The sequence below is a fragment of the Ursus americanus genome, chromosome 7, assembly GCF_024610735.1.
Source record: "Ursus americanus isolate L20-20 chromosome 7, mUrsAme1.1.p, whole genome shotgun sequence".
Lineage (NCBI taxonomy): Eukaryota > Metazoa > Chordata > Mammalia > Carnivora > Ursidae > Ursus > Ursus americanus.
This window is the reverse complement of record NC_142133.1, coordinates 57,664,380-57,691,954: the sequence shown is the minus strand read 5'-3', so window position 1 is coordinate 57,691,954 and position 27,575 is coordinate 57,664,380. Positions and strand designations below refer to the sequence as shown.

The following is a 27,575-nucleotide window of genomic DNA, read 5'->3' as shown; positions in this document are numbered from 1 at the left end:
CCTATTTCCACACCAGTGAAACAGGTGATTAAATGATATCATTTGTAAAGGTCTCTTATTTGTAAATTGTATGAATCTATGAATCATCTCAACCAAGATGATCCATGGTTTCTTTAAGAAGGCAAATCAAAACACACACACACAACAGTGCGGGGCTGCGAGGTCACATAAGGGTATAATGCAAGGGCTCTAGAAGGACAGAACTGCACAGCCAAAGGGCACGTTCAGACTTACCTACTCCAGCGGCATTTATAGATGTCTGCCAAGCCACAGTTGAACACTTCTAAGACCAGAGCCCGAGTCTTAGAGCCTGGGGTAACCATATCGGGAGGATATAAATTTTTTCTTGACTTCTTGCAGGAGAGAAATTTTCTTTTTTTTAAAGAGCTAAAAAGCAAAAATAATCTGAAGGCGAACAGAAGAAAGATGACATGACAAGATACAAAGTTATTTGTCAAAGAAGTCAACAATGGAGTTCTGAAAAAGTCCACTGAAGAACCCAGTCTAGGAAGTCAGTGTGAGATTAATAAAGTAAGATAAGTAATCTTGTTGACAAGATCTGTAAAACAATGGAGTGACTACGAAATACAAAACCCCTAGGATAACAAAAGAGTAGCAAGCAGATCAATGACCTAAAAGGAGCAAGGAACAGAAAGACCAGGCAGGAGGACAAGGAAGAAATAGGAAAAGAGCTCCACAGAGCACACAATAGATGGTTTCACAATTGCCCTATAAATTCCAAAAAACAATACACCCTTTTAGAAGGAAAAATGAACTTTAAAAAGATAAAACCTCAGAGATAGATTAAATTTACTCTTTAGAAACGTCACCTCATTTAGAAAAACTGCATTTATAACCTTGAGAGCAGACGTGGTGTGATTAGATGCTTATGGTACTAAACTGGGCCAGAGGGAAGACTTTGTCTATGCTTAAATTTTATTGGGGGGGCAGGGGGAGGAAGAAGAGAAGGAGAGAAGCATTTCTTTGTTGAACATTTCTCACGGTAAAAGTACCACAGACATGTCAAAGCACTTTCAGAAGTCTCACAGTTAGGAATGTGCAATGAAATACAGGCTATTAAGGATTTCTTGCTTTAATTTAGCTTAATTAAAATAAACAACTGCAATATTAAGTATGTCAGAAAACCTAATCCTTCCTCCATTTAATCCACCATTTCTAAATTTGAAGGATCCAAATGTTCAAATGCAAAGTGAAGAGCTAGTGAAGATTCTGGGCGGCCTAAAATTATTTTGTAATCTATCCGTTTTCCACCATACCTTTCCAAAGGAGGTAACAGCTCTGTAAAATGCCCTTCTCAGAATGGAATTTTTGATATGAGCCCATTTATAAGCAGGAAAATGATTAAGCATTACAGTATTTACTTTATTGTTTCCCTCGCTGCTGACGAAGTGCCGAAGTAACACAGTGAGGACGGGGGGAAGAAGTTGACTCAATCAATCCTGGGCTCCAGTCACATGATTTACAATGAGAATACTCACAGCTACCTCATGACCACTTCCTTCCCTGCCGTGAGTAGGTAGTAAGTCTCAAAATCAGTCATTCTCAGGAATTCTTTCCCTATACAAAACCAGGAGCAAAGTATAAACAAGATACAGGAGATTAAAAACAAAAATTATAAAAATCTGAAAGAGGGAAAGGAGCCAAGATCTCCAAGCCCACAGACAAAACACCTGCACAGCTTACCAGGAGAAACGCAGAGCCAAGGGTCCCTTGCACACGCCTGTCTTACGTCCTCGCACCAGTGTGTACAGGTTCTGTGAGCTAAGGCCTCTGCTGGGCTGCTGTCTACCCATTCATGAAACGGCAGGAATATTAATAAAATCTAGAGGATTGCTGTGAGGATTAAATGAAGTAGTCCGTGGAAATCACTTAGCAAAGCGGTCAGCCAATAGACGTATCCAAAAATATTCAAAACATTCCTCTAGAAAGGCTAGAAGAACATTTGGGACATAGCTCCCAAAAAGAAGTAACCACATCTTTCTACTTTTCTCCAGAACAAGTAATGAGGAGTTTTAGTTCTCCTCATATAAATAAAATGGCAACTGAGAAATAATACACGCCTGACTGTAATCTCTCGTCTAAGGAGCTGAAGACGTGAAGACAAGACACTACTGTCTGTGACTACATATATAACTCAGCCAAAAAGCTGAAACTGAAAACAAGTAACACAGGTAATTCAAGGTCTTTCTGAACAAGAAAAAGAAAAAAGCTAGAAAACACTGGGTAAACTGAAAAGCAATAAGAATCAGATACAGCGATGTGATTTGTTAATTCTTTTCTGGAGTCCTAAACGTATCAATCATTCTCTGCACAGAACATTCACCAGTTTAACTAATTTCACAGAAAGCAACGTCCAACACAGGTAAGGGCAAAACTAACCAGGAGGCCAGGAAATTCGGACTATTCCTGCTACTGGACTTTTCTCTTAGCCATATCTGACACCCACTGGCACAGATCTCTAACTAGCCAGGAAATCTTTTAAAAATCCCAAATTCAAAGCTCAGTGTCAGAAAGAAGGCTAGGAAAAGCAATTAAGAAATGCTTTTCATCTATTTCTGATTTGTATCCTAATTTATGCTCTGACTCCATTAATATTCTTTATACTCAAGACGTTCAAAAGAAAGTGAAATTCAAACATAATTATGGTTCCTTATAAATCACATCATTTGCAATAGTTTGAATGACATGATTTTCAAATATTGACTTAAAGAGCAATAGTTTTAATGTTTAAATTCTTAAAATAATCGAAACACAAAACACAATAAAAACAGAACTGAAAGCAATAAATATAAAAAAATTACAAAGCAAAAATATTCAAATAAGTAAGGTGTTACCTAAGATGTAAAATTTGGATCTGCTTATTTTGACACTTCTTCAAATCAAATACTTTTAATGTGAATTATAAAGCAGTTATAAATGCAAATTCTATTGAAAAATAGTTTCTGCAGAAAAAAAGAACCAGATCCAACTAAATTAGAAAATATGAATTATACCAAAGTAGATAAATATCTGAATATGTCTTGAATATTAAACTACTATTTTGGAATTTTGCTCTCAGAACAGAAAGATGTGGTATGAAGATTTTCAAGGTCAGGAGTTAAATGGAATAGTATCAATTTAATTTTTTGTATCTGAAGATCTTTTCAAATTTTTCTGTAATTTAATATTAATGGAGTAATTAAATTAAGTGTTGGCAAACATTTTCAAAACTACTAAAATTAGAGTAAAATAATTAACCCTGGTAATTTTTTTGAATTATTTCCTGATACTTATGAATACTCTCAGTATATAATAAAAATACAATTTCCTGGCATATTGTGGCTTTTATGTGAACTTGTATTATATTAACAAACAATTAACAAACCTCTCCAAGGCATAAGAAGTCAAGAACAGACTCCTGATTTTTACTGCTGGGTCATGAAAGCTATTACCAGTCTATCACCAAAAGACAATTTCAGAAAATAAATAGTAGATAACAGTAAACAAAAACTTGTAGTGACATATATTTCTCTAGGCAATACTATCTTTCATAAAATAAATTTGTTATACATCTAATTCATAATTCATAGGTGTGAATTATTAAAATAAATATTACACATCCAAGTTTCTCTCCACCCTACAATGACCTTCCATTCTAGGCCCTAACACTAATTTTTAGAAATGCCCATTACAATAAAGAAAAATATGAAGAACTGTAAGAGACTACTACAAAAAATTATATGCCAACAAACTGGAAAACCTAGAAGAGGTGGGCAAATTCCTAGAAACATACTATCTTCCAAAACTGAATCAGGAAGAAACAGAAAATCTGAACACACTGATTACTAGTAACAAAACTGAATCGGTAATCAAAAACCCTAAACAAACAAAAGTCCACGGGCGCCTGGGTGGTGCAGTCGTTAAGCATCTGCCTTCAACTCAGGGCGTGATCCCGGCGTTCTGGGATCGAGCCCCACATCAGGCTCCTCCGCTATGAGCCTGCTTCTTCCTCTCCCACTCCCCCTGCTTGTGTTCCCTCTCTCGCTGGCTGTCTCTATCTCTGTCAAATAAATAAATAAAAACTTTAACAACAACAACAAAAAAAATCCAAGACCAGATGGATTTACTGGCGAATTGTACCAAATACTAAAAGTTGATACTAATTCTCTTCAAACAATTCCAAAAACTAGAAGAGGAGGGAAAGCTTCCAAATTCATTCTATGAGGCCAGCATTATTACTCCAAAACCAAAATCAGACAAAGACATTACAAAAAAAGAAAACTACAGGCAATATCCCTAATGAGCATATTTGCAAAAATCCTCAACACAATATTAGCAAACCAAATTCAACAATACACTAAAAGAATCATTCACCTCGATTAAGTGAGATTTATTCCATGGATGCAAGGATGGTTCAATACCCACAAATCAATCAACGTGATCAATCACATTAACAAAATGAAAGATAAAAACCATACGATCATCTCAATAGATGCAAGAAAAAGCATTTGAAAAAACTCAACATCTGTTCATGATAAAAACCCTCAATAAAGTGGGTTTAGAAGGAATGTACATCAAGATAATAAAGGCCATATATGACAAACCCACAGCTAACACAACACTCAATGAGGAAAAGCTTTTAGGAACATGACAGGTCCTCTCTCCCCACTTTTATTCAACACAGTACTGGAAATCCTCACCACAGCAATCAGACAAGAAATAAAAGGCGTCCACACAGATAAGAAAAAAGTTAAACTGTCACTATTTGCAGATGACATGTTACTAAAAATAGAAAACTCTAAAGACTCTACAGAATACTAGAACTAATAAATGACTGCAACAACACTGTAGGATACAAAATTAAAATACAGAAACCTGTTATGTTTCTATACACTAATAACAAAGTAACAGAAAGAGAAATTAAGAACACAATCCAATTTACAGTTGCACCAAAAAGAACAGATTACCTAGGAATAAACTTAACCAAGGAGGTGAAAGACCTGTACTCTAAGAACTTTTATAAAACCCTGATGAAAGAAATTGAAGACAACACAAATGGAAAGATATACACTGCTTGTGGACTGGAAGAACAAATATTGCTAAAATGTCCATACTACCCAAAGCAATCTACAGATTCAACAAAGTCCCTATCAAAATACCAATAGTATTTTTCATAGAACTAGAACAAGTAATCCTAAAATTTGTATGGAATCACAAAAACCCAAATAGTTAAAGCAATCTTTTTTTTTTTTTTTTTTTTTAAAGATTTTATTTATTTATTCGACAGAGATAGAGACAGCCAGAGAGAGAGGGAACACAAGCAGGGGGAGCGGGAGAGGAAGAAGCAGGCTCATAGCGGAGGAGCCTGATGTGGGGCTCGATCCCATAACGCCGGGATCACGCCCTGAGCCGAAGGCAGACACTTAACCGCTGTGCCACCCAGGCGCCCCTAGTTAAAGCAATCTTGAGAAAGACGAACAAAGCTGGAGGTATCACAATCCCAGATTTCAAGATACACTACAAAACTGTAGTAATCATATAATATGGTAGTGGCATAAAAATGGTCATACAGATCAACAGAACAGGATAGAAAGCCCAGAAAAAAACCTAAGCTTATATGGTGAATTACTCTACAACAAAAGAGATAAGATTATACAATGGGGAAAAGACAGTCTCTTCAATAAATGGTGCTGAGAAAACTGGACAGCTACATGCAAAAAGGATGAAACTGGACCACTTTCTGATACCATATATAAAAATAAATTCAAAATGGATTAAAGACCTAAATGCGAGGGGTGCCTGGGTGGCTCAGTTGGTTAACCATCTGCCTTCTGCTCAGGTCATGATCTCGGGGTCCTGTGATCAAGCCCCACATCAGGCTCCCTGCTCAGCGGGGCGTCTGTTTCTCCCTCTCCGTGCTCCCTGCTCATGTTCTCTCTCTCTCTCAAATAAATAAAATCTTAAAAAAAAAAAAAAAAGAAAGACCTAAATGTGAGACCTGAAACCATAAAATTCCTTAAAGAAAACAAAGGCAGTAATTTCTCGGACATGAGCCTTAGCACCACCTTTCCATATATGTGGCCTTGAGCAAGGGAAACAAAAGCAAAAACAAACTACTGGAACTACAAACACACACACACACACACACAAACTTCTGCACAGCAAAAGAAGCCATCAAAACAAAAAGACGGCCCACTGAATGTAAGAAGATATTTGCAAATGATATACCTGATAAGGGGTTAATATCAAAATATGTAACTTATACAACTCAACACCAAAATAACAAATAATCCAATTAGAAATGGGCAGAGGACCTGAATAAACCTTTTTCCAAAGACAACAAAAGGCCAACAGAAATATGAAAAGATGTACAACATCACTAACCGTCAGGGAAATAACAAATCAAAACCCCAATGAGATATCATCTCATACTTGTCAGAGTGGCTAGTATCAAAAAAACAAGAAGTAACAAATGTTGGTGAGGATGTGAAGAAAAGGAAATCCTCATGCACTGTTAGTGGGAATGTAAATTGATGCAACCACTATGGAAAACAACATGGAGACTCCTCAAAAAAATGAAAAATAGAAATACCATATGATTCACTACTGGATATTTATCCAAGGAAAACAAAAACACCAATTCAAAAAGATATATGCACCCCTATATTTACTGCAGCATTATTTACAATAGTCAAAATATGCCCATCAATAGATAAAGGGATAAAGATGTGGTGGAATATTATTCAGCCATAAAAAAGAATAGATTCTTAGCATTTGCAACAACATGGATGGACCTACAGGGTATTATGCTAAGTGAATAAGTCATACAAATACCACAGGATTTCACTTATGTGTGGAATCTAAAGAATAAATGAAAAAATAAACACCAGAAACAGACCCACAAATACAGAGAACAAGCTGGTGGTTGCCAGGGGGAGGGAGGTACAAATGGGTGAAGGTGAATGGGAGGTACAGCCTTCCAGTTATGGAATGAATAAGTCACACGATGAAAGGTGCAGCATTGGGAATATAGACAATGTTATTGTAATAGCGTTGTATGGTGACAGATGGCAGCTACACTTGTGATGAGCACAGCATAATGTATAGAGTTGCCAAATCACTACGCTATACACCTGAAACTAATATAACATTGTGTGTCAACTATACTTCAAGAAAAAAAGGAGAAAAGAAAACTGCAGAGAAATGCTATCAAATATAACCAACAAATTACTGTCGAAAATGTGTTAATATTTACATTCCCATATATAGGGCGGACTTTATCCTCTTGAGTACCATTACTTAGAAAAAGTGATGGAGGGGGATCAGCTCCTTTCCTACTTCTCCTCTACCTTCTTTTAACTACTTCTATTACTGTCTATAAATACAGTGTACCCAGAAGACTGCCAGCATTTTTAAGTTTTTCATTTGGACCCAAATCTAGAGACAACTGGTCTACCTGCTGGCTGTCTTCACTTAGCTACTGGGAATCTGACACATAGAGCACAAAGGTCTATTGCTAGGCAGAGTGCCTTAGGCAAGTGGCTTGGAGATGGACTGGCCAAGGCATCACCACCTATAGGCACAACTCAGGCTACTGGATGGGGCCCTGAAGAAAAGAACAATTCAACACATTCTTAGATAAAACAGGGCTACATTTTATAATAAATTTTAGTCACAATATAGTGATCTTTTATATAAATTCACTTTAAATGGAGTTTGTATCATTTTTTTCTTCAAATTTTTTAATTGTATTAAATTTTAGTCTAAATCAGGGGTTGGCAAACTTTTCCTATAAAAAGCCAGAGAGTCAACAGTTTGCAGTCCACATAGTCTGTCACAACTATTCAGTTCTGTCCTTGTAACACCAAAGCAGCCATAGAACATTTGGAAATGAATGGACATGGCTATGTTCCAATAAAACTTTATTTATAAAACAGGCAGAGGGCGAATTTGGCCCTCAGGCAGTAGTTTGCCTTGTTAATCCTCAGTCTAAATCATCTTAGCAAATGTAAAATTTGAAAATTCCAAATTAAAAAGAAGGGAAGAAAAAAACTAGGTCCATCTTACTTTAAACAAAAGCCTCAAATTCAAGTAGTAGTGTCAAAACAGATCCTTCTAAGCTAGGAGCTGGCACAAATTGGAATAACTTCAGAACAATCTAATAAGAGCTATCTAAATGAAAATAAATTTCTCTTAAAGTCAGCTTTGGTGAAGATTAAATGAAAAACTATTACTGGGGCATTTCTGCATGTCAAAGAGAGACAAAATAGATTTGACTATTCGTCATAATATGAGCTGAGTCATAAATACAGAGCAGTGCACCTGTGAAAGACAGACATATATATAATAAAGAGTATCAGCCATAGTCTAGCTCTCCCCATCTTTAGGCAGTTATCTCCCCAACCCCCAAAAGCAATAGGGAAATATAATTCTTTTTACAACAGAGTTACTGATTCCTAATACTCCAAAAGTTTTCAAAATTAACTTCTTCTGGTTAGACTGAAGCAACTATTTATTTTTGCTGGTGCTTAAGTCCAACACAAGAGACTTACTCTCTCTTGAAAGCTCAAAGTGATTACGGCAAACAGAAAAGACACATGTGACTTTTAATTTGAAAACATTACTGGATCCTAAAGGAGGAAGTATGTCCATTGCATCCTGAAAGTGAGGTATGATGCCAAGCAAGTAAACGCTCATGTCTTTACAACTTCAGATAATTCTAGGTGACAACTACTGCTAAATTAAAACATAACTGGTATACTTTGACTTGTTCTTGTACTCATGTGAACTGCCACTGAAATCCAATAGTCTGTGACTCTATACAACATAAACAGAACACTGGCAACAAGAAAATCCCTGATAGAATAACAACTCAAATAGGACAAATCCAAACCCTGTGGGATTCTATCTCCTTTATAACGAAGTCTCAATTCAACGAACAGGCATTAAGTGATGTGCAATGAACCAAAAACTAGGTAGGATGCTAAACAATGAAACAATGTGAATGAGCTTTTGGAAGGCTGCACTCCTTCCCAGGTGAGATTTAATCCAATGATGACAACAGAGTATGATACTATGAGATCAGAAGTATGTGTACCCTCATAAATAAATACAAAAAACATCTCAAAAGTGACTTAATAGGCAACTCACAAAAGAATACAAAAGAAGTCAACAGATCAAACCATTGTTTACCTTTCAGATCTGTATATATCAAAAGGCTAACAACACCCATTGTTGGTTGGAGGTGTGTGGAAATGGCCGCTCAGTTATGCTATTAGTGGGTTTCATTTGTGTAGAACTATATCAAAAGATGGTTGTTTAAAACCCTCCAAAACTGCATATCCTTTGACTTGGAAATTGCACTGATTTCAGTGAGTAAATAGACTGTTCCACTAACCAAAAGAAAAATATATAATAAATAAATTCCACTTTAGGAAAATGGTAACTTTAGTTTGATAAATTGCAGACAAAAATAACTAGTAGGCAGTTGGATATACAATAACTAGCATTTACTCAGGATATATGCCAGACTTCCATACATTATTTCATTTAATCCTCCCAAAACTCAAAACTCAAAGGGAGATGTACCCAGCAGCAGGAGCGGGACTAAAATAAAGCTCTTAACCCAAAATTCTTAATCGATAGCCTCCTCGGCCTCTGAGGGTTTGGCACCTGACAGAAAGACCCTAGGGACAAATACAGATTTGCAAGTTTATCTTTTTCACATGTTTATTAGCAGAAATTTGTTAGTACCTAATGTTATACTTAAGGATATAAAGATAGAGTGACATTTCCTATCCTTAGAGAAGCATGACAGACAGACATGAAAACAAAAAACTATAATATAGTGTGACAGTGCCAACAGAAATAGTCAAGAGGAATAATACTAACCCCAAAAGAAGGAGTAGTCAATTCTGCATTGGAGGAAAAGTCATCGAGGAAGGTTCTAAGAAAGGAAGACAATGCTTGTCCAGGATTTTGAAGGTCAAATTAAAAAAAAAAAAAAATCTCCCAAGTGGACTGGGCAAAACAGGAACAGAGGGCCACTCCAGAAAAGGCACTGGCATATAGAAAAGCACCAAGGCCCAACACAGCATGGGCAGTTCAAAAAGATGCATGCAGGTCACCATAGTGATTAACGGACAGTACCCATCAACCATTCCAAACTCCTCCCCCACCCCTCTCTTTCTCATGATGCTGAACAACAGGACAGAAAAGATATAAAGTTTTCCGCTCTCTCGAGTCTCAGAAGATCTACTCCTCTAACCTCCCCTCCCAACAGAGAACTGGAAAAAGACAGGACAGCCTACCTTGCTCATCAGAAGGAACAGTGACATAGTGCCCACTCTATCAAAAACAGCTCCCCAACAGCATTGCTATCAACCGCCTTACCCAGCCTTTTATTGTCTTGGTGGCATTTATTACTATCAGCAATTACATTGTCTAGTCATTCTTTCTTTGTTCATCGCCTGTCTCCCTCATTAGAATATAAACTCCAAGAGGCCATGGGCCTTGTCTGCTTTACTTGCCACTGTATTTTCAACAGTGCCTGGCACAAGGAAGACACTCTGCAAGTATCTACTGAATGAATGCATATTGCTACTAAATGAATGTATGGATATTACCTTATCCAACATGTAGCAGATTTTAAAAATTAAAACAAATGAAGATAACATTTCACTTGAATAAGATACTCAATACTTTAATTTTTTTTTTTTTTAAAGATTTTATTTATTTATGTGACAGAGACAGCCAGCGAGAGAGGGAACACAGCAGGGGGAGTGGGAGAGGAAGAAGCAGACTCATAGCAGAAGAGCCTGATGTGGGACTCGATCCCGGATCGCCAGGATCACGCCCTGAGCCGAAGGCAGACGCTTTAACGACTGCGCTGCCCAGGCGCCCCTCAATACTTTAATATTTAATAGTATTTCCATGCCCCCCAAAACTGTCTACTGCTCTAAATAGCATCCCTAAGCCCCCAATTCTTTTTTCACTACAGAAAATGTTCAAAACAAAATGTCTCCAAAATTAACACCTAAAGAGTTTAACTCTGCTCTGCTCCCACCCAAAGAGAAGAGCTAGCAAATGTGGATAAAGTGTTACACCAATTACAAATGGGTGTTCTGTTTCAATGGAAGATTTAAGGAAAAATGGAAGGAAGCTACTCCATGCTTAAGGAAAGAGAACCAAGTCCTGCTAATAAAACAAAAATATCCAAAGAAAAAAGTGACCAGTGTTATTAGAAAACATATAACACATGATAAATGTAAGAAGGTCACCAATTTTTAGACATTTGTATCACTAATGAGAGCTAACTCAGAAAGACAGGCCTTGCCCAAACTGCATGTTACATAAAATGTCTAACAAGGTAATATCTTCTGCAATCTGTCTATCCAATTGGCCGTTTCACTTTAGGGTTCTGAGCTACCTACCACTCTTTTCAGAATCACAGATTTCAGGCTCCTTGTATCACAGATAGAATGGTCTTTTTCCAGCTTATAGACGGAACCAGTACCACAAGCTGAGCAATGCCATTAGTAACCTGATTAAAGGTTTTGTTACTAATAGATCAGGACTCAAGAAGCAACTTCACAGGTCCAAACAATGTGAAAAAATTGCCTATTACGATGAATCTATTCCAAGACTCATAAAGGTTTGAGTAAGATCTAAATGTCTCCTTGCCAAATCCATTTCTCAATATAAACGCCATGTACAATTACACCATGAATCCACTATAACACTTTTTATATGGGAGTTACAAAAAGAAGCCTTTAAACCCCTCTCGGGATAAATTTATTTCCCTCAGCCAAGTGTTAACACTAATAAATGGAGGGTTTACATGTAATTCTTAAAAGCAGACAGATAGAAATTACCAACCATGCTATGACTTTTTAACTAGGCATTTCGTTTAATCAAACCTGAATAACGGGGCAATTTAAAAGGTGCAATTTTTTAAAAAAATATGACATACAAATTTTGCTCCAGAAATTTAAAGCAAACTTTCCAGAATTTTATAGTCACACAAATGTTCTGGGTTTGGGGTTTTTTTGCTTTCCAGAGTAGGCACGAGAAGCAACTAACACTTCTTCAATCATTACTGCCATTTCTCAAAAATATTTTATACCACATATCTGAGAGCTTTTTCAAAGTCAGCTTATGAGCTATGTCCTTTCAACAAACAGACAGACATTACACTAAGAAAGTGTCCATTTACTCACAGGCCAAAAGCAGACAATGAATAGGCTAAATGGGGAGATTCTTTTTTGTATGTATCAACTGCTCATTGGTGACCCAGCAACCTAGAACTGCATTCTCTTCCCTGATTCCATCGAAGTCTGGTTAATGAGAACCACTTCTTTGGTAAGTATTCTTTAGAAAAAATAAATCGAGACTTAATCAAAGACAGAACTTGTATTATTACAAACCAGAATAGCTAGTTTGTGGTAATTTGTATTACCATGTTATCAAAATCATGCATGAAAAAGGGACATTCCTTTTAGAAAAATGGATCCCTTTGCCCAATTATACTCCAAAAAAATAAAATCGACATTTCTTCACATACAAATAAAATGAAGGTGGTAATAATTAAGGTCTCAACTGATCACAGAAAAATGAAATGGCTCTAAAATCAATAAAGAAATACATCTTGTATAATTAATGTTTATGATGGAGTTTAATCATATAAAATAGGACCACTTAAGAAAAAAAGAAAAGAAAAGAAAACTAGAAATTCCATATGAAGAGTCAATGATTCTCATATTCTAAACTTTTTTTTCCAGCAGTCAGAAATATTCTAACCTGCCAAATACTAGGGCAAATGGCTGATGTCACATGACCGCCTCTAACGCCTTCATATTCCAACTTCATTGATAAGTCAGGAGGAAGCTGATTACAAATCAGTCTGTGATTTAGGCTCAGCACAGTTCAGCTACCTTTAAATGCACCCGCTTTTAATTGTGTGTTATACAACTCATACAAGAGAAGCAAAAACAAGAAAATCATAATACCATTTGTAAGCCCACCAGCCAAACATAAACAACCACTATTTACACTTTGCTGTATTAAAATGGTCACCTTTGAGATACCCTCTTTCTTTATTCCCTCCCCCCCTTCCTTCCACTGACTTCCCTCCTAAACATCTCAGTACTGAATTACCCGGATAACCATTATAGGCTCACCAAGAAAACACCTTTCTGCAGGAGCTGAGCACAGTGGTCTCCTTGACCAGAGGCCCATCTGTGCTCCCACGAGAGGCCTGCGCACTCACACACACAGGCCCTGCCTGCCCGCCACCGGCCCGGAGCCCTGGGACGACCACGGGAGCGGCTCCCAGCAAAACACCACTTACTGTGCCGGGCATATGACTTCTCTCATTCTTCCCATTCTGAGAGCTGCCATTCTTGAGTTTCTTTTTCTTCTTGGCTGTTTCTTTGTGCTCTTTCTGTTTGTTTTGCACTTCAATGAGAACAGAAATAAAGCTGTTCTTCACTTCCTTTTCAAACTCCAGTTCGTCTCGCAGGGCCAACTGCTGCACGAGCTCTTCAGAGAATTCCTTGATGGCGGTCTCGATTTCTTCCAGTAGTTCGTTTAATTCAGATACTGAGAGCCTTTTTACTCCTGTGACCAAAACCAAAGCACAGCAGACACTAAGACAAAAAATGTTTCAAGAGAGTGGCACAACGGGGTGTTTTATGCCAAAAGAGCGAAGATCATATTCTAAACAATTAAACTGTTGGAGATCTTCTTGTAATCCTAAAACTTCTGCTGGACAGGTCTGAGCAGAGGTAGGTGGGCAAACTTACTTCTCAAAAGGCTAAGTGTAACAACATTCTTTACTTGTCTAACTCAATCATCCCACGAACAGCACTCCAGTCAAGATGGAAAAAAGCTAGTACAAGGAAAAGAACAAACACAAAAGCCGAGGGAGAGGACAGAAACGACCTGCTGACAAGAAACTGCACGCACTTTGGCAGGGTTCTAGCACACTTCAGAAGACAGAAGTCGATTTGAAAAAATTAAATACTCCCTTGATCACATGTGCCCCGATGTGTGAATTTTTTTGAAGATTGGGAAGATGAAAGGAAAGACTAGTCCCTAACGCCCACTTTCAGTTTTTTTCTCAGCACTTCTCACATGAGTGGGGCTAGGACATCACTGAAGCCCTCACCCCCAGTACCTCGGAATGTGGCTGTATTTGGAGATGGGGGTCTTTAAAAAGATAATTACGTTAAAATGAGGTTGTGAGGGTGGCCCTAATCCAGTACAAGTGTCCTTATAAAATGACAAGATTAGGACAGACACACACACACAGGGAAGGCCACGTGGGGACAGAGAGAAGACCACCATCTACAAGCCAAGGAGAGAGGCCCCAGAAGAAACCAAACCTGACAGACACCGTGATCTTAAACTTCTAGCCTCCAGCCTCAGGGACAATAAACTCCTGTTGTTAAGCCCCGGGCATGTGGGACTTTGTTACCACAGCCCAAGCCGACTAGTACAGGATTGGAAGGTGAAGAAGCCAAAGTCCCCGAGCAATGATAAAAACACGCTCGAGCATCACTGGAGGACTGAAGAAGTGTGCATGTCACAGCCTGTGGGAGTCGGGGCTTTCTGGAGATGGTCTGAGATACACAGCAAGTACGAGGTGCACGGATTTAAGGAGGGTGCCTTACTCTCTTCATAACTGCTTGTGCTGGACCTCTGAAGAGTCTGGATTTCCTGGGACAGCATCGACAGCCGATCTGACTGGGTGGGCGTTTCATCGTCTTCTGGGTCTGGAGATTCCTGCATCATTTCTTCAATTTCTTCAATAACCTTCCAAGATACACATACCCCTGTTACTCGGAGACACTTGGGAAAATAATCTATCTGCACACGGTGCTCACGTGAGGCCACCAAAGTAGAAATGCACCAAATTCTTCACTAGCCAACAGTGTGTAGGAGGAGCTGGTGTTCTGAATAATCAAAATTTTGACTGTAAGAGTGAACATGGTTTATCAAAAAAAAAAAAAATTTACAATATGCTAAGCACAAAATTAAACGGAGTATGATTTAATGTTCATCATGATTCAGGAAGCCCTATCAGATCTTGCAACATCTGAGAAACGGTGCAGAAACACATGTATAATTTACTTCAGATGTGCTAGAACCAGTTTATAGTGATAGTCAAAAGAAAGCAAATGATGGATAATACACCATATGCCACATGCCAGTGCTCAATCTAAAGCATTTCATCAAACTGACATAAAATTTAAAAAAAGGAACAGTATAAAAAATTGATACGTAAAGCAAAAAATTACCTCTACAGCAACAAAATTTTCCTTTAACAGCAGAAAAAGAATTTCATGTATTAACTCAATGGAAGATTAAGAGATACTCAAAAATTACTTGAAATGTAGAAACTTAAAAGAGAAAAAAACAAAACTGCACAAAAGCAGGAAAATTTCAGAAGTATCTGTCTTTCAAACAATGATCTACTGTCGTGTCAACACTGCTCTTATAATAGTATCTTGTCCTGCTCCACATTTAAAAGTTGAGAAGGATATAAAAGTCACAGAGAACTTAAAACCAGAAAAATTACTCAACAGTTAGAAAAAATAGATGTAAGAGTTAAAAAAAAAAAAAACAACCTATTAGAAAAAATACAGGAGGAATCAGCAAGCTTAAGATGTAATACTTGTACTGAGGAAAAAGAAGAGTAAATCTGAAGGAGGTGAGGATTATGTTAACTAGTAAGAAGATTTTCTCAAATGGGCATTGTGAAAGAGCACAATGAAACACTGGAGAAGACAGCAGAATTTACTTCTCTAAGTCTTAGGAGCAGGAACAGCTTACGCATTCAGGCAGACAGATCACTGAGGAGGCAATGAACTCTCAGGGTCATGTATTTCCCTGGGATATCATGCTCCATCTCCCACAGCCCTGTACCCCATTATCTGGCATTTTAAGCACCGTACTCTCCGAGAGGCCTAGAAAAATCCAGCCACAAATGTGACTAAGGAGCATCAAAATGGCACATTTTTAATGGACTCCTCCCAAACTTGTCATAACATATCTCTTTACTGACCTTATCTTTCCAGCCTAAACATTTAATGTGGTAGCGTCCACAGTCAGAGAAGCCACAGAGCACGTTATTGCAGGAGGAAGTTCTTGCACCGCAGTTTGACGACACGATGCAAGTGGGAAGAGTATTCAGACAATGAGAAAGCTGATTCAAGTGGTTTAAATGAATACAGGGTTGACATTATTAGAGCATTCCACAGGAATAATGCTCACTTCTTTCTGGGTGCACAATATGTACTTCCAATAAGTGCTAATGATTTTTACACAGGCTTTTAGAGAAAGTAGGTATTTTCCGCACAGATATAGCATAGTTTGGCATGTCTTGCTAACTCTAAAAAACATACAAAATTCACAGTATTTTTTAGGAGTTCAGTTGAAGCAATAACCCTCCCTTAGTAACTTGCTGTGCTGTTTTAACAAGGCCTATATTGGGAAAGTGCCTGTATTGAAAAATCTGCCCAACTAACATAATCCTGTCTGCTTCAGATTACATACACCTTCTTTTCTCAGTGGAGGAGTTAACTGATAAGCCTACATAAACAGAAAATGCAGGAAAAATAAGTAAATGCCGACAACCCATCCCCTATTGCCACAGTAAGAAACCGTTTTTCAGCTCGAGGGTCCTTTTCCTTTCCTGGACGAATGTCTCCTCTGTACCTGATCCGCAGTGAAGAGGGGCTCTTCGTTAACGCAGGAGACGATGATTGAATGCATATCCAGCTGTTCTCTCAGCTCCTCATCGTCTGATGTATCAAAGAGCAAACTGTCACTTACCTAAAAGCAAAATAACCCACTGTTAAAAGCAGGACATTCTGATCACAACAAAGTCACAGTGTCTGGGTAAAGAAGGGCCTTCCCTGGAATGGGAGACATGATCACGATCACTCCGTGCCAGGCAGTGTGTGAAGTGCTTTACACACTCACCTCAAACACAAACGGCGGGAATGGAAAATAAGTATGAAATGGCTGAGCTGCTGCATGCATCCCCTAATGCCCAATACCGACACACACAGAGTGTTACGTATAGTATTTGTTAGGAAGTCACAGGGAATTATAGGAGACAGGGGAGGGAGGTAATGGGTGGGTTAGCAGCAAATGTTGTTTAGTTAACATCTAAGATTGGTATATGTTAAAATTCCACAGATAACATAAAGTTGATTACTTCCAAACTAACTTCTAATATTCAGGGTAAAAGATTTGGAATCTACTCCCTGGCACCGTCCACAAGAGTCATACTTTGCCTTACAGATGAACAGCTCTTCTTCCAAAAATAAAATCTCTGTAGGTTCCAAGAACATCTTTCAACCTAACTGTGCTAGAGGTTTCCATTTGCCTCACTGCCATTTTCCACCCTGCTCTGGGCCTCAGGAGGCTTAACTTTATGGACTAAGTCAAAGGATGCCCTTGACTTCTGGCTTCCAGTTGGGTTAAAAACCACCAGCAGACATTAGCAGGAGACTGGAAGGTGGGAGGGTGAGAGAGGGACATTCATTCTGCTGTCTCCTTCCCTGCCAGACTACCAAAAAGCCACAGATCCTGTCAAGCAGCCCTCTTCCCCCACAGCTACTCTCTCTAGGTTCTGATAACTTCTTCCTCTCCTTACCCTTCATGCCAGGGGGTGCTAGTACTGCTTGCTGCTGCCAGCCCTGGGTTATCACACCATGCCTACCTAGCTGGTTTACCTTAATCTGCCCACACCGATCATCATGACCAAGAATTTAGTACTAGTCCTAATTGTAAAGCCTTATTTGGAAAATGCAGCAGATGAAAATGGACAAGTGACCATCTACCTATCATCTATCTACCATGACAGGACGATTCAGAGGATGCACAGAACTAGAATTAGAGCCCCGTCATCAGAAAGGAGTACCGCTCACAGAGTTCCTGAAGAATAAATGGGCAGCAAGGAGCTAGGTAAGAAGCAACCGTGCATTTCTCTGAGACAGTACATAATCTAAAGAATAAGATTTTACCTGAAAAAATTATTTTATTTGCCAGTACAGAGGATATACATGAAATTGGAAGACAGAATTGAGGGGATGTAGATCCCTACTGCCTCCCTAGTTTCTCACACAGGAGCATCCAAAGTGTAATGGCAAATACAACCCACCGAGTCAGAAACCTGCCGTGAAGAAGGGCAAGGAACTGCTGGCGTGCTGCTTTCAGAACGTCAGGCTGGGAGAGGAGCCACATCAGGACTCTGAGACCTGTCCTACCACATAATGCAAGTCCAAGTTGTAACTCAGTGATGACACACGTCCTCAGTCTAGTCTTCACTGTGCCATCAGCCTAGCAAAGGCCTGCACATGGCCTTCAGCATATCGTTGTGAACTTTCAGAACACTGTGTGAAAAAAAAGAATCTAAAAGCTTCCAGAGAGAAAAAACCATCACATTAAAAGGATCAAGAATCAAAATGTCTTTTGAACTCTCAACAGCAACAAAAGAAGTGAGGGGGGAAAAAAAAGTCAATGTTATTTCCACGGTGACTAACATAACATAATAAAAAATTAAAATTAAAAAAAAAAAGAAAAGAAATAAATTTCAGCCTAGAATCCTATCTCCAACTAAACTAACAATTAGTTGGGAGCTTAGAATAAACACATTTACAGGCATTCAAGTTCTCGAAGTATTTCACCTCACACGTCCTTTTCTCAGAAAGTTACTGCAGAATACACTCCATTAAAACCAGGAGGAAAACCAGAAAGGAAGCAGACCTGGGATCTAATTAATACAAGAAAGAAGTGGGGGAATTCTTGTAATGATGGTGAAGTACAGATTCCCAGAATGATCACCTGGAGAGTAAACAGCTCAGATGACAACTGTCACTGCACGAGGCATCGAGAAAAGCATGAGAGAAACAGAGGCAGAGACACTGACAGATTCTCTGGTGTATGTCACCTACTAAAATGAGTTTTACGGCTCAGTTAAGGCTGAATTTATGAGCTAATGATAGCTTAAATGAACCACAAAAAGGCAATGATAATTATCCTAAGAAAAAAAACAAAAAAATTACTAGAGGAAATGTACTCACAATGTACCAAAATGGGCAAACTGTGAACATTTAAACAGTCAATATAAATGATGAAGATTAATTTAATTAAGTATTTTTATATAATGATATTGGGAAGACAAGGGAAGGGAAAGTTTTCATGAGGGTTATGGTGTTGGGGGTTGGAGGGAGGACTGACAGAGACCTAACCCTTCATCCTCTGGGTAGAAAGTAAATGGATAAAGTCTAAAGTTGAAAAAAAAAAATTAAGTGAAATGATGAGAGCATGTTACCTGTCAGAAGAAACAGTTCAAGTAGCTGAAAGTGGCTGTGTCTGGTAAGTGGAAAGCAAGGATGGGGTAGGGAAGGCAGAGGCTGCTTTTTCATGTTAAGTCCTATACTCGTTCTAGTACTTTTTAAACCAATGCAGTTACCCTCTTAATAAGGACTGTGAAAGATCAAGAGCTTAGGCTCTCGGTGAGAGAGAATGTTCGACTTCAAGGCTATAGAAGTGGAGATGAAAAGTGCCAAAGTCTAGTTATAAGGGTGTATGGCTGATGCGGAGCAGACCCAGCAATTATCTTCGCAGATCCTTAAATTTCAACACTTTCCAAAATCAATCTTCATTATAATTGGAGGACCATAGATTTATTTTTCTCCTTACAGACAAATCAAAGTTTTCATTTAAAAATGACTCCTAAGGAAGATATTATCTTTTTCCTGCCTCTGCTCATGAAGATAAAAAGGTGCATAAAACAAAGTCCCTGTCCTTGAAAAAACGGTCATGGGAGGAGGAAGGAGTCGGCACAAGAGATGTTCTAAGGCAGTATGATTTAGAAGCCTTCTACATATAAGCATATTCAAAAATGGCACTGGATTTAGAATAGTTTTTATAGCTATTGCCAAAACACATGAGTGATACCAGTAAACCATTAGAATAAATTTCCATAACAACAGAAATAATGACCCCAGATCATCTTTCCAGGGACTGAGCCAAGTCCATTCCCCACAGAGATGGTGTATGTTAAGGGCTGGAATCCCTTTCGGCTTTGAAAACTAACTTTGGCTGTCATGGGTATCATTATTCACTCTCTCATTTCAGCATCAGTATGTCTTCTCTTTGCCAAGCATTCCCATCACTCCTTCCTGTGCCAGTTTAGATACAGAGCTGGTGGTTCTACTGCCCTGTATGAAACTGAAGCTGCTTGAAATGGAAAAAATGTGCCCATGTAAGAATCTGGAACGTTCCAGTTGCCTTACTGTAGAAAGACTCATCAAATTTAGAAGTGTGCTATCTTGAACTTCAATGAAAGAAAAATTAAAAGCTGAAATGTGGCAAATGGTGGTTTTCCTGAATGTTTTTCTCATCCTAATGCAAAAGAAATGTCTTCTCCCTCCGTCAAGAAAAAAATTTCCTATAGATCCTATTTCACAAAGGGAATAACCTAAAGGATGCTTCCAAAGGCAAATTCAACGTAATTCAGTTACGGAAAGAATAGAGCACACAGTAGGCAATACTAAATAAAGGAACTCAGGTTTAAAAAGATGTAATAATATGCTATTTAATAGAATGAAAAGGTCACTTCTTACATAATTCCTTGTTCTTCAGGAACTTAATGTGCGTTACTCCTTCCTGAGGAATAGAGTTCTAATTTCAGTTCTTATTCATCACCTGGATAGTTGTGTCACGAAAGGTAGATGACAGATGGATGGTCACTTGTCCACTTTAATCTGCTGAGTTTTCCAGATAAGGCTTTTATAATTAAGATCAGTTACTAGTATTAAACTCTAAGTCACTACTAATCACTACCCTTGGCTATACCATTACTCTGGCATTGAAAACAACAATCAGAAGGCGGAAAAAGGGAGTGACTTCCCAAGATGCAATCTAAAAACAATACAAGATGTACATTTTAGTCAATGAAACTAAATTACAGTGTCCCATTCATGCTGCTAATGCACTTCAATCTGAAACCATGAAAGGACCTCTTCTAAGCTATTTTTTAAAACGTCAAACAAACAAAATACTCACTGATGGGCTATCACGGATTTAGCACTATGTTAAATAATATAGAAAATACCTATTTTTTTTAACAAAGAACTTTCCGTCATGTTCTTGAACCTTATGGTCTCATTGATGAGATTATTCATTCATTCACTCAACAGACACTTGTCCTAGTACTCACTAGGTGCCATGCACAGTGGTAGTTACTGAAAAGACTAAATAGATTTGCTACCAGCAAATCAAAATCTAATGACAGACCCTGACACATATGATCAATAAGAGAACAAAGTAATGGTTTGAGACATGGACAAAGTGCTGTGGGGACCAGTACCCAGGAGACAACGGGGCTAAATTCTGTGGGACAGATAAGTCCTTGAAGATTTTCACACCCCCACCAGTGTAACCGATTCCCACAGAGAGAGCTGCATTTTCCTTCCACACAGGGATTGAGGCCATGGCTAAATGGCCATCTGTCAGAGAGGCTGTAGATGGGGAATCCCCCCAAGTGAGAGGTTGGATTAAGTGTCCTTTAAAGTCGCTTCCAACTCTAAAATTGTATAATTCCATGTGATCAGCAAAGGCTAAAACAGTAATAGAAAGCTTCAGAGAGGAAGGGAAACTTGAACCAAGCCCAAAATGATAGTCAGGGTCTAAATAAACAGAAGACAGATCATAAGGTATGTCATTTTATTCCTTTTCCCGAAATGTATGCCAGGTCAGTCAGCAGAATAGCTTAGTGGGGTTGATAACTGGAACATACAGTAAGATTTCTCTATCTACTGGAGTACTGGGTAATGCAGGCAGAACTCTATATTTTACTAGAAAATAATAGGCAGCAGGCTGTCCTGAGTCATATATTTGAGAAAATCGTTTTCATAAAACATTAATAGTACTATTTAAGATACTGACAGCCCCACTGCATTATACTCTCAATTACACAAATAGACTTAATGAAACACAGAGCATGCCAAAAGGTCTGGCACGGGTTTACACTGTTACATGGTAAAAAACTTAAACAGCCCCTGAAACTTACATAACTTGGCTGTTTCTCCTCACCTTTAGATAAACGTAACACTGTGCTTTTCCACTTAAAACAATGACCCTCCCTCACCTACTCCCCCCCAGCTGTCCCACCACCTGTGTCCCACCACCTGTGTTCACATTTCTTACTCAAGACACCTTCACTTTACAATCCCAAGAAATCCCCAGCAGCCTCAAACAGGTAGCCAAGAACTCTAAAGTCTTTTAAGGGTTCTCCAATACTCACAGGAACACACAGGCATCAGAAAACATGTCATGTCCCACAAGTCCTTAAATTCATCAGAAAGTTAACTCGATGTTGCGTTTCCAGTACCCTCAATATATTACCCAGTTTTCTCAGCACACTGAAATGGTGCTAGTTAAGCTCAGATAAAAGGCTGATCACTGGTGTTTGTATCCAGGTGAAGATTTGGCTAAACATACAAAAGTGAGTGTGTGCTTGGGAAGAACTGGAGGAAAGTGCGAGCCAAGCTGGCAGTAGTGGAGCCAAGATAGCAACAGAGGGCCACATCAATGGCTATAAACTTGGAAATAAAAGGCAATCCAATGAATTTGTGTTAACTAGAAAGACTATTTTTGAGGTCTATTATCAGAATCAGTTATTCAGAAACTACTCGCTCAATTCCTAACTTACCCCTTTTTCTGAGAGGTTCAGTGTAAGCAAATGCAAAGTCCTGGTATGGGATGACTTCCAGTCTACAGGCATCACGTTTCCATAATTGTCTGTTAGGGCATTCCAAATCCTTAAAAAGAAGAAAACTACAATCAATTAAAGTTAACATCCCACACGTCTTTTGTAAAACAAATACCAAAACTATAGTGAAAGAAAGAACAAAAAATGTCAAAGCAAAACCATGGAAGGCCTCCTGTTTTCCAGAAAAACACCAACAAAGAAGAGCCCCCTAAAGACGACTAAATGACAGTCAGATCATTGAGCTGACAAGAAGTTCTGAGGAAGATAGGCAGTGGTAGAACTCTCTCAAAGTCAACAGCTCGCATTTCCAGAATACTAGGTGCCAGGCACTGACCTAAGCAATTTACATAGATTAACTCATTTAATCCTCAACAACAACATTATGAAGAGCCATCATTATCCCCATTTCACAGAGGGGGAAACTCAAATACGAGGAGCTTCTGTAGTATTTCCAGAGCCACACGGGTGGTACGCATGCTGGGTTTGCACTTCTTTATTGATCATTTCATTGGGTGAATAATCTTTTCTCCAACCCAAAATGTGTTATCCTTCCTGAAGAAAGGATTCAGTCTCGATGTAAGACTGGGGTTTAATATCTATTTTGTAATATAATATGCTAAGGACTGAGATAAAATGAAGGAGGAAAGAAAGGGGAGTTCACAGTAAAACGCACAAGGTTATAGCCAATGCAATCACCCTTCCTTATTGTCAAACAGAATTTCGGGGAAGCAACAGAGTAAAATGAAAGGGTGCTTGACTAAAATTCAGGAAACATAGACTCTCGTTGCCTTTCTTCTTCAAACAATGAGTCTTTGGCCATGTTCCTTAACCTCTCTAGGTAAGAGCCGCCCTTCTATAATATGCGAGGCTTGAGTAACAGCTCTGTTACTTCCAGCTCTATTACTCTTAAGCATTATTTCAAATGAGCTGTTTTAGGAAAGTCCCAAGCCACACTGGATAAGGACAGCAAACTCCAACTTCATGACCAAAATTCAGATTTAGTACCAAAGTAATAACAGCATAATAAAACATGACATTATATTAAAAATGACTTCAGAGATATAAATGAGATGAAATTTAATTGGGGTGAGTTAAACACTACATATATAAGCTACTTAATGGGCAGAGATACACAGACATCATAAGGAAAAAAACCTAAAATATATGGCAGATATCTAACCATGCATAAGCCCTTAAATAACTGAGTGGGTTTGTTTTTTTTCCAAATGTGTAAGCCACTAAGAGACAAAAACAAGACCACTGGAGGCATAAAAATAAGAATGCAAGCTTAAAAATAAAGAAGCAATATACTTGATTTAATGAATTTGGGATTTAGTGCTAAAGAGAAGAAGCAATGGGACCATAACTGCCAAAACATAAAATCCCAAAATGATGTTTGGCTTTGGAATGCACATTAGCCTCAATGAAAATGTGAACCCAAAAAGCTCTAGGAAACTGGCTCGTTTACCCAGCACATGTCCCATATGCATAGTTCACTCCTATTCTCCTCTCTGTTAGAATCACACAACCTTCTTCAATGCCAAATACTCCAATTGGAGGCAACAACTCTGGATTGCTAAACTTGCGGAGTTTCTGATCCAAACCTTCCTGGGTAAAAGGCTTTCAGATACTGAATAACTGACTATATACCTAACCCTGGTTAGGAACTCAAGTAGGATATCCTAGTAGGTGAAGACAGTCCAGGGTTTTAGGGACTGCTTACTTGCTTCTTCTTAAACGAGGACGAACGAAGAAGACAAGTGGAGTGGAATACGTCACCCAGGACAGACTGTGGGTGAATTTGATCTTCCAAGAAAGTGAAGGACAGTCCTCTATCTCCACCAAGGTCAGAACAATTATAGTTTGAAGGACACAGGGCTGACTTAAGTGAAAGATTTCTAGAATTCTCCAGTCAAGACATGAATTGCTTTTATCTTTATCATAAAGTATTACAAGCAATCATAAACAACCAGCAGGAAAGCTTTTTTCCAAGGAGGTCAAAGTCCTGTGATATTGAATCTTACATGCTATACTTCAGAAGTAAAACCATAGCAGATAAGGGCAATCCATATTTAACCAAAACTAAAAGTGGGGCTCAGAGAAGTTAGAAGTTAAATAAAATGCCCTAAGCCAACGCACTGAGTGAAAGAATTCTCAGCTCTCTACTGAGAGGAGCAGGGATGGACTCTATAAGCAATGGAGAGATGTATACAACAGAGAAGGAACAGGGAGCGGTGACCAGCCCCGGCCCCTGAAACCAGAGAAAGAGATTTGTTATGCATTCCCAAATCAAGAATCATGCATTACTACCAATGTATCATCTACTAAAAACCATTATCAGGGGGCGCCTGGGTGGCGTAGTCGTTAAGCATCTGCCTTCGGCTTAGGGAGTGATCCCGGCGTTCTGGGATCGGGCCCCACATCGGGCTTCTCCACCAGGAGCCTGCTTCCTCTCCCACTCCCCCTGCTTGTGTTCCCTCTCTCACTGGCTGTCTCTGTCAAATAAATAAATAAAATCTTTTAATAAATAAATAAATAAATAACATTATCAAGAGTAACAAAATATTTTTTTAAGTTTTCCATCAACCTAGGATTTAAGTAAAGACTAAAACTACTTTCTAGACAGTACAGGCGAAGCAAAAACAGGGAACCTTAACATTTGTGTACAAACCACCAACCTGTTCTGAGAAGTTACTCTTGCCAAACCCAAATGCATCACAACTATCATTTTTTAATCCAGAAATGTCCTGAGTCTCAATGATTCAGAGTATATAAATCTACATATATATAAAACTATCTTCTCTAGGAATAGACTTTCAAAAATGTCATCTTTGGCTACTGGCTGCATACATGTGTATACAAAATCCAGTCATAAATTCTTCCCTCCACACTGGGCAGAACACTGTAGACGGGTGCCAATGAGACAATATGGTCCCCAACATAGCTAGGCCCCAACCACTGCTAAGCCATGTTTACAGGCCCTCATTCCCAAATCCCTCTTCTCAAGCTTCCTACCTTATTCACAGAGGAAAGGAGACCATAAGGCTGGAAGGCCCTTTCTATGCCTGTGGATCCATGTTCACAGTTTTTATGCCACTCCTTGCACTCTCAGCTTCTCTGCAACTCCTTTCCCCAGTATTCTCAGTTCCCTCACTTTCACCACTCCTTTTACTATCTTTTGGGGGTGACACCCTGGTATCTAATTACAACCCTTATTTAGCCAAATTATAACTGCGGATAGTCAAATAAAGTGCCCCCCCCCCAGGAACTCTGCCTCTCCCTTACCCAGCTCACACAATTATGCATGAATGTCCTATCATTGCGCTTAGATGATTCTGTAGTAACTACCTGTTCATACCTGCGTTGTCCCACCACACTAGGAGATCCTTGCTATTAATAACCGCAGACTTTCTTTCGTTTTTTCCCCTCTGTGGGGATTTGCACACCACTTGGGCTCTCAGATGGAACCAATAAATTCCTGTGGCATAAATGCTGCTTCAGCGTTGGTACTTTGCACGTGCAATATCGGCGAAATGCAATGCTAGACCATTCTTCATCTGCCAGGCAAACTCCCACTCATCCATCGGGATCCAGTTTGCACATTTCTTTCCCTGTGAAGCCTTTCCTGGCTCTCCCACACACCCCCTTTTAAATCTTCAATATTTCGCACGTATGTCCAGGAGAGTATTTGTCACACCCATACAAATTATTTGTTTACAAATCCAGCCCCCATCCTAAGTTGTGCCCTACGTGAGAGGGGTACGTTCAGTCACCTTGGTATTCCCAGCGCGAAGCACTTAGCGCTTAAATAAATGCTAGTTGAATGAATGAGTGGCTACACTTGTGCCCGAGGAGGTGCAATTTCTAACTACCTGCGCTATGGAAGGACGTTCCACTCTGAACTCAACCTAGGTCGGTTTCTAGAGAGCAGGAGGAAGGCAGTGGCCGAGGGTGAGGGAGCGTGGAGCGCAGGGGAGCGGGGGATTTAAATCTCTGAGCGCCCGGAGGCCGAAAGCCCCAGGGAGCGCTGTGGGGGAGCAGAGAGGGCGGGGACTCGCGAGTCGGAGGAGGCGGAAGGAGGGCGGGGGGAGGAGCCTGTGGCCGGAGTCTCGCCGAGGCTGCAGACCGAGGGCCAGAGGGCAGGACGAGGGCAGCGCGAGGGGCAGGGGAGGCTCCCGCCCGCTCCCGGCCGGGCCCGCACTCACTCGTCCCCCTGCAGGAGGCTGCACTCGGTGATGGGCCGCACGGCCGCCCTCGGGGGCTCGGCGCCCGGACCCGAGGGGCGGAAACACAGGCTCAGCTTCTCCTCCAAGCTGCAGGCCAGCGCCGGGAAGCCGTCGCCTCCCCCGCCCGGCCCTGCGCCGGCCTCGGGGCTCGCGTTACAGTTTTCCTGGTCCTGGAGGCTCCGGGCCGGTTCCTGGAACTCATAGAAATCCTGCCAGTCCCCGTCCGCCGCCATCGCCGCCCGGCGCAGTGGCGCGCCCCGCCCCGCCAGAGGCCCCGCCCTGCCTCCGGCTCCGCCCCGCCCCGCCGCAGGCCCCGCCTCGCCTCGGGCCCCACCTCCTCCGTCCAGCTACCACGTGGATCTGCAGGGGCTGCCCAGCCTTGGGGTCTTCCCTTTTCCTGAGTCTTCTCCCAGGTGATTGCGGTCTCCGTAGAATGAAAAACTTTAATTACGTTGAGTCGCTTTCTATAGTCTCTGTCACTCAGGAATGGCTTCCCTTAGTGGGAAACTGGCCTAAATGTGACTAAAATAAAGGGCTTCTTTAAACTTGCAACCTAG

The 27,575-nt window shown here is 39.8% G+C and overlaps 1 protein-coding gene across 3 annotated transcripts in view; it reads right to left on the bottom strand.

The window, feature by feature from the left end:
- FEZ2 (fasciculation and elongation protein zeta 2) overlaps window positions 1-27,251 on the bottom strand; it is a 41,348-nt gene extending 14,097 nt beyond the window's left edge. For all 3 annotated transcript variants that reach the window (XR_015725291.1, XM_045809091.2, XM_045809092.2), the window contains exons 1-5: window positions 26,998-27,251; window positions 22,733-22,841; window positions 16,720-16,836; window positions 14,673-14,814; window positions 13,349-13,617 (exon numbers count right to left, since the gene is read on the bottom strand). Coding sequence is in view for 2 of the 3 variants with exons in the window: in XM_045809091.2 (XP_045665047.1) it covers window positions 13,349-13,617; window positions 14,673-14,814; window positions 16,720-16,836; window positions 22,733-22,841; window positions 26,998-27,251 (891 nt within the window). In the remaining variant the exon portion in view is untranslated. The remainder of the gene's footprint in view (window positions 1-13,348; window positions 13,618-14,672; window positions 14,815-16,719; window positions 16,837-22,732; window positions 22,842-26,997) is intronic.
- Between the last annotated feature and the right edge of the window lie 324 nt (window positions 27,252-27,575).